We start from the raw sequence: 14,488 nt of genomic DNA on the forward strand, positions 1-14,488 counted from the left end.
TAGGCGTTATCTAGGGGAAAAGCAGGGAAGAGTGTTTGGGCCAGAGGTATCAGCACAGGCCCTGGCTGGACGTTAGAGAGCCAGGTGTATAAACAACACGTGGGTTGAGGATTTGCGTGTGCAAGGCCCATACATAGTGGCTGGTCACTAAATATGAATTGTGTGTGTGACTCTGAGTGCCTTCCCAGGAATGACCATCCACACGTGAGGGTGCTAGTATACTGCTGGAATTCCCAGGCACATGCTCGGGGGAGCAGAGGCACAGGGCAGGCCACACAAGTTCAAATCTTTTGTGTTTTGAGACAGGGTCTCACTCTGTTGCCCAGGCTGGAGTGTAGTGGTGCGATCACAGCTCACTGCAACTCCAACCTCCCAGGCTTAAGCAATCCTCCCACCTTACCCTCCCCAGTAGCTAAGATTACAGGCATGCACCACCACACCTGGCTTAATTTTTTTTTTTTTTAGACAAGGTCTTGCCATGTTGCCCAGACTGGTCTGGAACTCCTAGGCTCAAGCAATCCTCCTGCCTCAGTCTCCCAAAGTACTGGGATTACAGGCCTGAGCCACTGCATCCAGTATGTTCAAACTTTGATACCAATACATTTAACATCATGGATGAGCCCCCAAAACAGTATGCAAACAAAATAAGCCTACACAAAAGGTTGCACATTTTATGATTTCATTTATATGAAATGTCCAGAAGTGAATTCATGGGAAAAACGTGGAGTAGTGGTTGTCAGGGGCTGGGGGAGAGAGCGTGAGGAGTCACTGCTAATGGTGACAGGGCTTCTTTTGGGGGTGGTGAAAATATTCTGGAATTCAATAGTTGTGATAGTTGCACAACTTTGTGAATATACTAAAAACCACTGAGTTAAACACTTTAAAGGGGTGAATTTTATAGTATATGAACTATTTCTCAATAATATATATCATTATATTTATATACATAGTGTGTATACATACTATATATGTGTGTATATATACAGTATATATACTGTATGTGTGTGCATGTTTGTATATATGTGTGTATGTGTGTGTGTGCATGTGTGTGTATGGAAAAACAGTACTTTGAGCCACACTGACCTTGGTTTGGTTCCTGGCTCTGTCATTGTACCTTTTGACTTTGGGCAAGTCACCGCACCTGTCTGAACTCCATATTCTCTTTCTATAAAAAGCAGACAGTGGCTGGGCATGGTGGCTCCCACCATTTTGGGAGGCCAAGGCAGGATGATCACTTGAGCCCAGCAGGTTGAGGCTGCAGCGAGCTGTGATCACATCACTGCACTTCAGCCTGGATGACAGAGGGAGACTCTGTCTCAAAAAACAACAACAGCTGGGTGTGGTGGCACATGTCTGTAATCTCAGCTACTAAGGAGGCTGAGGAGGGAGGATTGCTTAAGCTGGTGAGGCAGAGGTTGCAGTAAGCCGAGATTGCACCACTGCATTCCAGCCTGGATGACTGACTGAGACCCCATCTCAAAGGAAAAAATTAAAAAAAAAATAAGGCCAGCCGAGCGCGGTGGCTCAAGCCTGTAATCCCAGCACTTTGGGAGGCCAAGGCGGGCGGATCACGAGGTCAGGAGATCGAGACCATCCTGGCTAACACAGTGAAACCCCGTCTCTACTAAAAATACAAAAAACTAGCCGGGCGAGGTGGCGGGCGCCTGTAGTCCCAGCTACTCGGGAGGCTGAGGCACGAGAATGGCGTGAACCCAGGAGGCGGAGCTTGCAGTGAGCTGAGATCCGGCCACTGCACTCCAGCTTGGGCGACAGAGCGAGAATCCGTCTCAAAAAAAAAAAAAAAAAAAAAAAAATTAAAGCCAAGTGCAGTGGCTCACACCTGTAATCCTAGCCCTTTGGGAGCACTTTGGGAGGCTGAGGCAGGTGGGTCATCTGAGAGATGGAGTCTCTCTCTCTCACCCAGGCTGGAGTGGAGTGGCACAATCTCAGCTCACTGCAACCTCCACCCCCTGGGTTCAAGCGATTCTCCAAATAGCTGGGATTTCAGACATGCACTACCATGCCTGGCTAATTTTTTGTATTTTTAGTAGAGATGAGGTTTCACCATGTTGGCCAGGCTGGACTTGAACTCCTGACCTCAGGTGATCCACCCTCCTTGGCCTCCCAAAGTGCTGGGGCTACAGGTGTGAGCCACCACATGCGGCCATGGGAGGCATTTCTATGCATTCATCTGTCCTCTTGCAAGCAACTCTGTGTCCATGGCATGTAGTATGTGTGTGCAAGCGTGTGAACATGTCTCCAGCTGGGACTATAACTGCATAGCAGCGTATGGGCGTGTGTATGCATTTCAGCCTGTGAGTGTAGGTTCAGACACAGGCCATCGTGGGCACCCTGGGATGAGCTCACACCCAACCTCACGAGTCCGATTGGGGAAGCGTGTCTGCCTGCAACCTGCAGTGAGCACTGCCAACTCTTCTGCTCACCGTCGTCCAGGGAATACACACACGTATCCTGGCATCCAGTCCTGAGTGTGGGAGCCCAGAACGGCCTATGCCAGCTGACTGAGCCTTGGCGCCCTGTGACTACTCCCTCCTGACCCAGCATGAACTGGAAGGGGTCTGGGGAGCTGGGGATGTTGCATCCCCCAGTTCCCCCAGCCCAGTTTTCCCCAGGGACTGACCAGCCAGACACCGACAATTCATGACTCCTAGCCAGGCTGTGGCTCTTCCACTCTGAGCCTCAGTCTCTTCTTTGGGAAAATGGGACAACAGCATCTTCCTCACGGGGCCACCATAAGTTTATAGGTGTTTACAGTTGAGTTCCAGAGAAGATTGAATCAATCTACCCAGCTGCTATTATTAATTCAATGAAACAGCAGCCTTTGAAGCCAATTCCTGTACATCCCTGGCTTCGGTTGGGGAGACCGTGGAATACTTTCATCAATGACAACAACAATACCAACAGCAATAGTAATAACAACAGGAGAGGGCCAGGTATGGTGGCTCCTGCCTGCAATCCCAACACTTTGGGAGGCCGAGGCTGGAGGATCACTTAAGGCCAGGAATTTGAGACCAGCCTGGGTAGTATAGTGAGACCCCATTTCTACAAAAAAAAAAAAATGTAACAAATAGCTAGGCATGGTGGTGTGCACCTTTAGTCCCAGCTACTCAGGAGGCTGAGGCTGGAGAATTGCTTGAGCCCAGGAGGTCGAGGCTGCAGTGAGCCATGGTCATGCCACTGCACTCCAGCCTGGGCAAGAGAGCATGACCCCGCTTCTTTTTTGTTCTTTTTATAGATAGATAGATAGATAGATAGATAGATAGATAGATGATAGATAGATAGATAAGTAGATAGATAGATGATAGATAGATAGATAGATAGATAGATAGATAGATAGATAGATAGATAGATAGATAGATAGAGATATATATATAGAGAGAGAGAGAGAGAGAGATGGAGTGTAGTAGCAGGATCTCTGCTCACTGCAACCTCCGCCTCCTGGGTTCAAGCGATTCTCCTGCCTCAGCCTCCTGAGTAGCTGGGACTACAGGTGTGCATCACCACGCCCAGCTAACTTTTGTATTTTTAGTAGAAATAGGGTTTCACCCTCTTGGCCAGGCTGGTCTCGAACTCTTGACCTCAAATGATCCACCTCCCAAAATCCTGGGATTACAGGCATGAGCCACCATGCCCAGCCTTCCACATCTTTTGTGGGGGACACAATTCAAAAGGTAACAGGCATGAGCCACCACACCCGGCTAAATCTAAAATTTTTAAATGAATAATCTTTTAAAAATTGAAAAAACAAACAAACAAAAAGATGATTCTGGAAGTACATTGAAAGAAGCCGGTCAAAGAAGCTATATTTCAGGGTCTGTTTGTTTGTTTGTTTTGAGACAGGGTCTTGCTCTGTCACCCAGGCTAGAGTGCGGTGGTGCGATCACAGCTCACTGCAGCCTCCATCTCCAGGGCTCAAGTGCTCCTCCGGCCTCAGGCTCCCAAGTAGCTGGGACCACAGCCCCACACCACCATGCCCAGCTAATTTTTAAAATTTTTTTGTAGAGACCTGGGTCTCCCTATGTTTATCCATACTGGTCTCGAATTCCTGGGTTCAGGGATTCCTCCCCAGCTCCCCCAAGCCTCCCAAAGTCTTGGGATTACAGAGAGTGAGCCACGGGGCCGGCCTAGGAATCTATATATCATTGAATCTCCTCAACAGTCTATGAGCTAGGTAGCTATTATCCCCATTTTTCAGAGGGAGAAACTGAGGCACAGACAGGTGAAGGTCCTGGCTGAGGGTCCCAACACTGGGGCCCCTCCATGTCCTGTCTCCGCTTGGGGCTCAGGAGCCTGAGATCTGGCTGCACTGTTCCAGAGGCCGAGGAGCAAGAATGGAAGAATCAGGATGGAGACAGACGAGCCCACCCCAGGAGACATAGCCATCCAAGCCGGCCCCGCCTCCCTACCCTAGGAGCTTGACCAGTGGCAGAGACAGAGAACGGGAGCAGTGGCTCAGACCTGTCATCTCAGCACTTTGCAGGCCAAGGTGGGTGGATCACCTGAGGTCAGGAGTTTGAGACCAGCCTGGCCAACATGGTGAAACCCCATCTCTATTAAAAATACAAAAATTAGCTGGGCGTGGTGGCGGGTGCTTGTAGTCCCAGCTACTCAGGAGAATCGCTTGAACCCGGGCAGTGAGGCGAGATCGCGCCCTGCACTCCAGCCTGGGCGATGAAGTGAGACTGTGTCAAAAGAAAGAAAAAGAAAAGCTATAACTTTTCCAGGCTGCCACTAGACCGACCCTTGCCCCACCTGGTCCTTCCCCCCTTGGGTTTTGGCCCCCCCATGTTCTCCCACACCCCAATCCCTCAAGAGCCCCTCGCCCTCTGTACCCCTTCCCAGGCGCCTTCCCCTCTTGGGCGCCATCTCAGGGATCCCTACCCCATCACCCCCTACCCCCTCGGGGCTCCCGCCTCTTCGCCTCCATTCTCCCCTCCTCCAACCCCTTCGGGACTCCTTCTGCCTGCCTACCCCCTCCCGGGGTTTCCCTGTTGGTTCAGGGCTGTGGGAGATTCCCCTTCCCCTTCTTGGGCTCCCCTTTCCCCACTTCAGTTCTCCCCTCCTCCTAGCCCCAGGCGGGATCCCCCCCTTCTCCCTCTGGGACTTCCCCCTCACTCTCTCGCCCTCCCCCGCCGGGGCTCCCCCGATTCCCGTGACTCCCAGGGAGCCGCTGGGGTTTTCCTCATGCGCCCACGTGAGGCTCCGTGGAAAGGTCGCGGCCTGCGGGCAGGACCACCCCACCCCCTCCACACTCCCCGCTAGTTCTCAGGCTTGGGGCTGCATGGCAGAGGGGAGCCAAGGTCGTCCCGGCGCCTGGCCAGGGCGGGCCCACCCTGCAGACCCGGGGCGGGAAGACTGAGGCCGGGCACGGAAGGGCTGGGCCACGCTCCCAGCCTGGGGCAGGGGGAGTCACCACCGCGCCTGCAACTTTGGGAGAAGTAGGAGGTGGCTGGCCAGGGCTCGCAGTTTCGGTTTAGAGGCAAAACGCAGCACTGTGCCAAGGCCAGCTGGCCCGGAGGCCGACTTCCTGGGGTATTTTTCTGCTTGTTGATTTTAGTTTGCGGAAATAAAAAAAAAAAAAAGGTCTTTTCTTTAGTGAAAAAGAGAGGCCTATCCTGGGATGGAGAAGGCTGTGGTGGGTGCGGGGCACTCCCTGCGGAATCCTTCAAAGGAGCTCTTCCTTGCAAGTCCTAAGCTCACCTCGCTGTGTGGTCCCAGGTGCCCCACTGACCGCTCCGGACCTTGGGCTGCGGTGGCCGCCAGGGCGGTCAGGGGCTGCAGCCAGCAACCCCTCCCGCCGAAATGACTCCCTATGTGCCCAGAGCTTAGGGCTGGCTCCTGCACAGCCAGTAACAGCGGTGGCACGGCGGCCAGGTTTCGTAATAAACCGGTCTCTTAATTGCTACAAGGTAGGAGGAGAAGAAAAAAAAAAAAAGAGGCATAGATTTGTTGGAGTCGGTGGAGGCGCCTGCTGCAGAGAGAAGAGGTACTGTTTTTGCACGGGAGCCTGGAGCTGCTAACAGGGGCTTGAGTAACACTTCCTGGTGAGCTGGCAGGGGTTGCGGACGAGAGGTTGGGGGGGTGTGTGTGAAGCGTGTCCCAGGGGAGGGGGCAGGGGTCCCAGTTGTTCTCAGAAGCTGAAAACATACAAGCACCCAGAAGCTTTAGAAATTTATTACAAGGTCATCATAGTAGAAATAAAAATATAGATATCTGTGCTTCCCATCTCGCTCTCAGTGGTTCCAGTAACAAGTGCAAGTAACAAAATAGATTTTCTCTATGATTCGCAAACTGGGAGTTCATGGGTACAGAGCAACTTCGGCCCCAGCTCCCAAGTCCCAAAGTGTGGTCCTGTCGAGGGTGCAGACAAGCACCAACCAAGTTTAACCAGGTCTCTGGTCTGCAGACGCCAGCTCCAGTCTCAAGGAGGGTGGGGGTTACAGTCAGTCTCACTCCACTCTCAAGTGGAGAGTCTGGACCCTCCGTGATAGGGAAGGCGGCAGCGCGCCTCGCCACTCCAGCTTCTGCTCCATCCCAAGGCCTGAGCTCCGGGGTCCTGTCTCCTGCTGGCCTGGGTCCCCACTTCTCCTCCATCGGATCGGCGGCCGCCAGCTCCCCGATCTCCGCCCTGGGGGCGGCCGCTCACTCCCCTTCTCCTCCTCCTCCTCTTCAGTCTCCAACGACTCTGCCCCCGATGGTTTCATGGGTTGGGTTGTTTTGGGGGATTGTGCTGGGGGGGAGGGGGGTTCAAATATTTATTTTATTTTTTGTTTTTGGCAGCAACTCAACAGGTTCTGCTGCTGGGAAGGGCCTCAGCGTTCCTGAAGAGAGATGTAGGGCACCCACTGGTTGTTGCCCCGGCTTTCTTCGCAGTAGCTGGCTACCTCCACCAAGCCATGGCTCTTCCAGGCGTCCGTGTGAGGGTTCTGTGGAGGGAAAAGAAGGGGTTTAGTGGGAGCCTCCCTCTCCCGGGGCCCCATGTGTGGGGAAAACAGGAGGCTCAAAATAGCTCCCTGGGTGAGGAGGCCCCAGCCCGGCTGCCCACGGGACATGCCAAGCATGGTTGAACGCTGAGCTGTGCAGGACCAGTCAGCCCGACTTTGTTGACAAACACCGGCCCAGGTGCCCCGGCGTGGTGGGGCAGGGCAGAGGCCCGACTCACCGTGACCAGGAGACAATGCAGGTCTCGGGCCTCAGTGGTGCCCTGAGTCTCGGCCGGCTCTCCCAGGAGCTGTGCCAGGCGCTGCATGCCCGACACCCGCATGATGTTAATGTCGTTGTCGCAGCAGAAGGACTGGATGAGCGTGAAGTGGATTTGCAGGGCGATGTCATCCTCCTCCTCCTCGTCAATGGCCAAGAGGCAGAGGACCACGCTGTCTGGGTCCCTGAGGGGGCCAAAGGGAAGAGGTGGGTCAGCCAGGGACAGGGGAGAGGCCACCGTGCAGGGGGAGTTTGCAAAAAAAGGAGCGTGCAAGAGCAAAAGAGAAACTGCAGGGGTGCAGGGGATTGCCTCTGCAAGCTGGTGACGGTGGGGGGCGGGGAAGGCACACGGTTCAAAGTGTGGGTGCGGGGAGACAGGCCCACAGCGGGAGGGGCGCGTGCAGACGATGCATCAGGATACAGCAGCCCCCAATCCACAAAACAGCAGAGATGCTCTGCATCCACAGCGGGTGGCACTTGGGGAAGTCCCAGCCCCATGCGAGACAAGCGTGTGGAAAGCGTCCAGAGCGGAGGGGAGGTCCCGTCCCACCCGCGCCCGGCCCGGGGAGGGGGTCTGACTCACACATTCATCAACTTGGCCGACTCGTACACCCCCACTGTGAGGCGATCCTGGCGCTGAGCGGCCACCAGCAGCTCCTCCACCGCGGCGGTCACCGTCTGCATCCTGAGGCCAGGAGAGAGGGATCAGTGACCGGCGGACCACCGGGTGCTACGTTCAGCTCCCGGCCCGGCCCAACCCGTCCCATCCCGTCCCAGCCGACCTCAGACGGCGGCGGCCCCGGCTACTTACTTCTGCGCCGCGTTGTCGCACGCCACGAGTTCTTCCAGCGTCATATTGCAATTATAATCCACAGTGGACGCGGCTCCACGGCAGTCCCCAGAGAGAAATTGCAAAATCCGAGCCAGAGCCCAAAACCTTCCCACGGAGCTGGAGCTCTCGTCCAAGACCTTCGGGAAGCAGCGAAATCCTTCCAGAAAAGGCGGAAAAAAATATTGCAAAGTCCTTGGCGAAAATAATCCGGGAAGTTGCAGAAACCAACGGCAGTCCCAAGCCTCGGCGATCTGACCGGGAGCCTCCGGCACCGACTTTTATAGACTTGAATGCTGGGGCGTGGCCTCAGTGCAGTCATTCACCCCTCCTATTGGTGGAAGGACAACGGCGAGTGCAGACAGCTCTGCGGTTGGCCGACGGCGGGGAGGGGGCGGAGCGCCGTGTGGGGGCGCCCCACGTGGGGGCGAGAACCGGGAGGAGGGCGCGCGGGGGCCGGGTAGGTGACCGCGAATGCCAGAAAAGAAAAAAAAAAGCAGAAGTTTTTTTCTCCTGATTTCCCGGCAGCCGAGCCGCGGTTCGGGGCGCGCGCGGGATTTCCAGCGCGGGAGGCGGCCCGGACTTTCGGGGGGGGGGGCCTGGAATCCCCTCCCGATGCGCGGAGAGTCCCGGACCGCGCCTTTCCCAAGTGCTGCTGGGGGTGGAGGGGCTGCACCGGGAAGGGGCCCCGTTTGCAGCCTGATCTCGCCCAGGTGGTGGTGATGGCCGGAGTCTCTCCTGGCTGCGGCGACCCCAGCCCCTGGGTGATTTCGCTTTTCCCGGCCTCTATATTCCTGTCTGAGTAATGGGGCTGCAGCGCCGGCCTCGCTGGTTTGCAGAGCATGACATAAAATACGGCTGACAGTAAGCGCTCAATACACCTCAGCTGTCACCTGGTGGTCGCAGGAGGCCTCCTCAAAGGTCCCGAAAGTGGGAGGCTGCAAAGCCCGGGGCACTCTGGAGAAGAAAGCGGGCGCCCCCTCGCCGACCCCGTGAGTTTCAGGGTGGAGTGCGCGTGGGAGGTGCAGGTGGCGCGGCCCCGCCTCCGCCGGCTGCCTGGCGTTCCAGCCTTTGCCTGTGTGGAGGCCTCCAGGCCCAGGAGAAAGCTATTGTTGGGGGGAATGGTGCAGGCTGCGGCTGCACGCCGCCACCCCAGGCCCACATGCAAGGATGACGGCCACCTTTATTTCTCACAACGGGGTGGGCGCTGACCTGCACTGAGCGTGGTGCGGACCTGGCACCCTCCACCCCTCCCGATTCATGGATGATTTAATCCAAGACCTGAGAAGCAGGGGGGATGCTTATGTGCATTATGCAAAAGGGTAAACGGAGGCTTGGTGAGGCCACAGGCTAGTTCGTGTTGGAGCCACGCGTGTGCGCCAGGCACGGCCGCCTGCAGGACTCCGCCGCCCCAGGAAGGCTGTTTAGGAACGAGGCGGGCAGGCCCCGCATGACAACGTCTCCCACGGTCGACTGGGGGCTCCCGGGTGACTCACATCTGAGTCCCCTCCCCCGCCAGCCTGGGATCTGGCCTCGGCCGGGCGGCTCGGTTTCCCGGGTTCCTCGGCTCCCCGGCCCGCGAGTCCAGCTGACGCATCCCGCCTCCTCCGCGCCGCCCACCGCTGGGGCACGAAATGTCCCGGGGCTGCGAGGCGCGGCGGCGCCATCTGGTGGCCCCGCAGAGTTTCTGCGCCCTCAGCGCCGGAAGAGAGGGACGGACGGGCGGGGCACTGGGCTGGAGGGGGGGATAAGATAAGGGGACCATGGCAGTTGCAACGTTTTATATAATTTTATATATGCAATGTTTTACGCAGGCAACATATATATTTATATTTTATAATTTCATTTTAAAAATTAAATCGGCCGGGCGCGGTGGATCACGCCTGTAATCCCAGCACTTTGGGAGTCCTAGGCGGGCGGATCAACTGAGGTCAGGAGTTCCAGACCAGCCTGACCAATACGGCCAACATGAGCTGAAGATAGAGAAGGTCAGGGAGGTGAGTGGGATAAGTGCAAAGTCAGATTCTGTCTTTATTTACAATTTTGATATTTTGTTCCCTCATGCTGGGATTACAGGGGTGAGCCACCACGCCCGGCCTGATTTTTATTTTTAAAAAGTATTGCAGGCTGGGTAATCCCAGCACATTAGGAGGCCGAGGAGAGCAGATCATGAGGTCAGGAGTTCGAGACCAGCCTGACCAACATGGTGAAACCCCATCTCTACTAAAAGCACAAAAATTAGCTGGGCATGGTGGCGTGTGCCTGTAATCCCAGCTACGCAGCAGGCTAAGGCAGGAGAATGGATTGAACCCAGGAGGTGGAGGTTGCAGTGAGCTGAGATCATGCCACTATACATGGCATGGTGACAGAGAGAGACTCCATCTCAAAACAAAAGGCCGGGCATGGTGGCTCACGCCTGTAATCCCAGCACTTTGGGAGGCCGAGGTGGGCAGATCACCCCAGGCCAGGAGTTCAAGACCAGCCTGACCAACATGGAGAAACTAAAATACAAAATCAGTCGGGCATGGTGGCGCATGCCTGTAATCCCAGCTACTCTGGGGGCTGAGGCAGGAGAATGGCTTGAACTTGGGAGGCAGAGGTTGCAGTGAGCTGAGATTGCAGTGAGCCGAGATCGTGCCAGAGTGAGACTTTGTCTTAAAAAAAAAAAAAAAAAAGAATGGGGTGTGTTGTGTACACCTGTAATCCCAGCTACTCCGGAGGCCGAGGCAGAAGGACCACTTGAGCCCAGGAGTTCCTGGCTGCAGTGAGCCAGACTTGCACAATTGCATTGCAGCCTGGGCAACAGAGTGAGACCCCATCTCAAATAAATAAATAAAATAAGGGCTGGGCGGCCGGGCGCGGTGGCTCAAGCCTGTAATCCCAGCACTTTGGGAGGCCGAGACGGGCGGATCACAAGGTCAGGAGATCGAGCATCCTGGCTAACCCGGTGAAACCCCGTCTCTACTAAAATATACAAAAAAACTAGCCGGGCGAGGTGGCGGGCGCCTGTAGTCCCAGCTACTCGGGAGGCTGAGGCAGGAGAATGGCGTGAACCTGGGAGGCAGAGCTTGCAGTGAGCCGAGATTGACCACTGCACTCCAGCCTGGGCGACAGAGCGAGACTCCGTCTCAAAAAATAAAAAAAATAAATAAAATAAAAATAAGGGCTGGGTACAGTGGCTCATGCCTGTAATCCCAGCACTTTGGGAGGCTGAGGCACGTGGATCATCTGGGGTCAGGAGTTCAAGACCAACCTGGCCAACACGGTGAAACCCCGTCTCTATTAAAAATACAAAAATTACCAGGGCATAGTGGCACACGCCTGTAATCCCAGCTAATCGGGAGGCTGAGGCAGGAGAATCGCTTGAACCTGGGAGACAGAGGTTGCAGTGAGCTGAGATTGCGCCATGTCACTCCAGCCTGGGAGACAGAGCGAGAATCTGTCTCAAAAATAAAATAAATGAAATAAAATAAGGCGAGCAAAGCAGGGCGTCAGAGAATATGTGTCCAAGTCCTTCCTCTGTGTGTCCCCCATGCCAGCCATAACAACCTCCTCTCCAAGAGGCCGGGCCTTTGTCAGCTTTTTCCTCCACCTGGGATGCTGTCTTCCTATGGTTTTCACCAGGAAAATCCTACTTCTCTGTCAACACTGACTTGGCCTTGTTTTTTCCCAGACCAACTGCCTGGACCTCCATGGTCCCCACCCTACAGCCTTCTCTTTCTAGACCCCAAGCCCTCCTGTGCCTCCCTTTTCCAGTCCTGGCTCCAGGCATCTTGGAATATCTGGAGTATCTTGGAATATCCACAAGAGACTCTGAACTCTGTGCCTTTGAGCTCAGAAAATGAGCTCCAGCCGGCCCAGGCGCAGTGGCTCACGCCTGTAATCCCCAGCACTTTGGGAGGCCAAGGCAGGCGCATCACTTGAGGTCAGGAATTCAAGACCAGCCTGGCCAACATGGTGAAACCCCATCTCTACTAAAAGTATAAAAATTAGTCAGGCGTGGTGGCGCATGCCTGTAGTCCCAGCTACTCAGGAGGCTGAAGCAGGAGAATCACTTGAACTCGGGAGGTGGAGGTTGCAGTGAGCCAAGATCGTGCCATTGCACTCCAGCCTGGGCAACAAAAATGAGACTCGATCTCAAAAAAAAAAAAAGAAAAGAAAATGAGCTCCAGGCCGGGCGCGGTGGCTCAAGCCTGTAATCCCAGCACTTTGGGAGGCCAAGACGGGTGGATCACGAGGTCAGGAGATCGAGACCATCCTGGCTAACACGGTGAAACCCCGTCTCTACTAAAAAAATACAAAAACTAGCCGGGCGAGGTGGCGGCGCCTGTAGTCCCAGCTACTCGGGAGGCTGAGGCAGGAGAATGGCGTAAACCCGGGAGGTGGAGCTTGTAGTGAGCTGAGATCCGGCCACTGCACTCCAGCCTGGGCGACAGAGCCAGACTCCGTCTCAAAAAAAAAAAAAAAGAAAAGAAAATGAGCTCCAGTCTCAGTTTCTTTCTCTGTAAGATGGGAGCAGTCACACTAAGGATTCATCAGAGACATTGAAGGATCAAATTCCCAAAATCAGGTAAGTGCTCAGGAAATGTGCTCTATTATCTTTGGGCCAGGTGCCAGAGATCACCTCTGTAATCCCAGCACTTTGGGAGGCCGAGGCAGGAGGATTGCTTGAGCCCAGGAGTTTAAGACCAACCTGGGTAACATAGGGAGACCCCATCTCTACAAAAATTTTAAAAATTAATGGACCGTGGTGGTGCACACCTGTAGTCCCAGCTACACGAGAGGCTGAGATGGGAGGATCACTTGAGCCCGGGAGTTTGAGGCTGCAGTGAGCTATGATCATGTCACTGCACTCCAGCCTGGGCAACAGAGTGAGATCCTGTGTCTAAAAATAAAATAAAGTAAAAGATGAGATCAATAACAGCGTCACCGAGACCATCTTGGAGCCTGAGGTGAGAGGAATAATTGGTATGCATAATCCTGTCATAATTTTCTTTCTTTCTTTTTTTTTTTTTTTGAGACAGACTCTCGATCTGTCACCCAGGCTAGAGTGCAGTGGCGCGATCTCAGCTCACTGCAACCTCCACCTCCCAGGTTCAAGCGACCCTCCTGCCTTAGCTTCCCAAGTAGCTGGGATTACAGGTGCCCTCCACCACACCTGGCTAATTTTTTGTATTTTTAGTAGAGATGGGGTTTTGCCATGTTGGTCAGGCTGGTCTCCAACTCCTGACCTCAAATGATCTACCTGCCTCAGCCTCCCAAAGTGTTAGAATTACAGGTGTGAGCCACCTCACTAGGCTTTAAACAAAATAAATTTTAAAACATTTATCCAGCATAGATGTTTTTGCATTCATTTAAATTAAGAACAACAACAAAAAACGTGGCCGGGGCCAGGCGCAGTGGCTTACACCTGTAATCCCAGCACTTTGGGAGGCTGAGGTGGGCAGATCACGAGGCCAAGCTATCAATATCCTCTAATGAGATTAGTTTCTTTTTCTTTTTCTTTTTCCTTTTTGAGACAGGGTCTCCCTTTATTGCCCAGGCTGGAGTGCAGTGGTGTGATCATGACTCACTGCAGCCTGTATCTCTAAGGGTAACTCATGCCTGTAATCTCAGCACTTTGGGAGGCCAAGTCGAGAGGATCGCTTGAGCTCAGGAGTTCGAGACCAGCCTGGGCAACCTTGCAAGACTCCCATCTCTACAAATAATTTATTTTTTATTTTTTTGAGACGGAGTCTCTCTCTGTCTCCCAGGCTAGAGTGCAGTGGCACAATCTCAGCTCACTGCAACCTCTGCCTCCCGGGTTCAAGTGATTCTTCTGCCTCAGCCTCCCGAGTAGCTGGGATTACAGGTGCCCGCCACTGCACCTGGCTAATTTTTGTATTTTTAGTAGTGATGGGGTTTCACATCTTGGCCAGGATGGTCTCGAACTCCTCACGATTCAGGTCCTGATCTCATGATCCACCCGCCTCGGCTTCCCAAAGTGCGGGGATTACAGGTGTGAGCTACTGCACCCAGCCATAAATAATTTTTAAAAAATTAGCCAGGTGTAGGGCCGGGCGCAGTGGCTCACGCCTGTAATCCCAGCACTTTGGGAGGCTGAGGTGGGCGGATGATGACATCAGGAGATCGAGATCATCCTGGCTAACACAGTGAAACCCCGTCTCTACTAAAAATACAAAAAATTAGCCGGGCGTAGTGGTGGGTGCCTGTAGTCCCAGCTACTTGGGAGGCTGAGGCAGGAGAATGGCGTGAACCCGGCAGGCAGAGCTTGTACTAAGGCGAGATCACGCCACTGCACTCCAGCCTGGGCGACAGAGTGAGACGCCAACTCAAAGAAAATAAAAATAAAAATAAATAAATAAAAATATTATATTTTTATAATATTTTGCAAAATATTATATTTTTATAATATTTTTATATTTTGTAAAATATATT

At 53.9% G+C, this 14,488-nt stretch overlaps 1 protein-coding gene across 1 annotated transcript; it reads right to left on the minus strand.

Moving 5' to 3' along the window:
• Positions 1-6,179: 6,179 nt before the first annotated feature.
• Positions 6,180-8,975, minus strand: GADD45B (growth arrest and DNA damage inducible beta). Its single transcript, XM_033198290.1, has 4 exons — positions 8,033-8,975; positions 7,805-7,906; positions 7,184-7,406; positions 6,180-6,947 (listed from the first exon to the last, which is right to left on the minus strand). The coding sequence occupies exons 1-4, from the start codon at positions 8,074-8,076 to the stop codon at positions 6,834-6,836; spliced, it is 483 nt and encodes a 160-aa protein (XP_033054181.1). The 5' UTR covers positions 8,077-8,975; the 3' UTR covers positions 6,180-6,833.
• Positions 8,976-14,488: the final 5,513 nt, after the last annotated feature.

This window comes from Trachypithecus francoisi, unplaced genomic scaffold, assembly GCF_009764315.1.
Source record: "Trachypithecus francoisi isolate TF-2019V2 unplaced genomic scaffold, Tfra_2.0 Lachesis_group5, whole genome shotgun sequence".
NCBI lineage: Eukaryota > Metazoa > Chordata > Mammalia > Primates > Cercopithecidae > Trachypithecus > Trachypithecus francoisi.

What these genes read in the sequence shown, in the direction of transcription:
- GADD45B (XM_033198290.1), bottom strand. Translation starts at nt 8,076, where the DNA reads ATGACGCTGGAAGAACTCGTGGCGTGCGACAACGCGGCGCAGAA. An exon ending in TCGGCCAAGTTGATGAATGT is followed by an intron (nt 7,407 to 7,804) that starts GTGAGTCAGACC and finishes TGGCCCCCTCAG; the next exon opens with GGACCCAGACAGCGTGGTCC. An exon ending in TGCATTGTCTCCTGGTCACG is followed by an intron (nt 6,948 to 7,183) that starts GTGAGTCGGGCC and finishes TTCCCTCCACAG; the next exon opens with AACCCTCACACGGACGCCTG.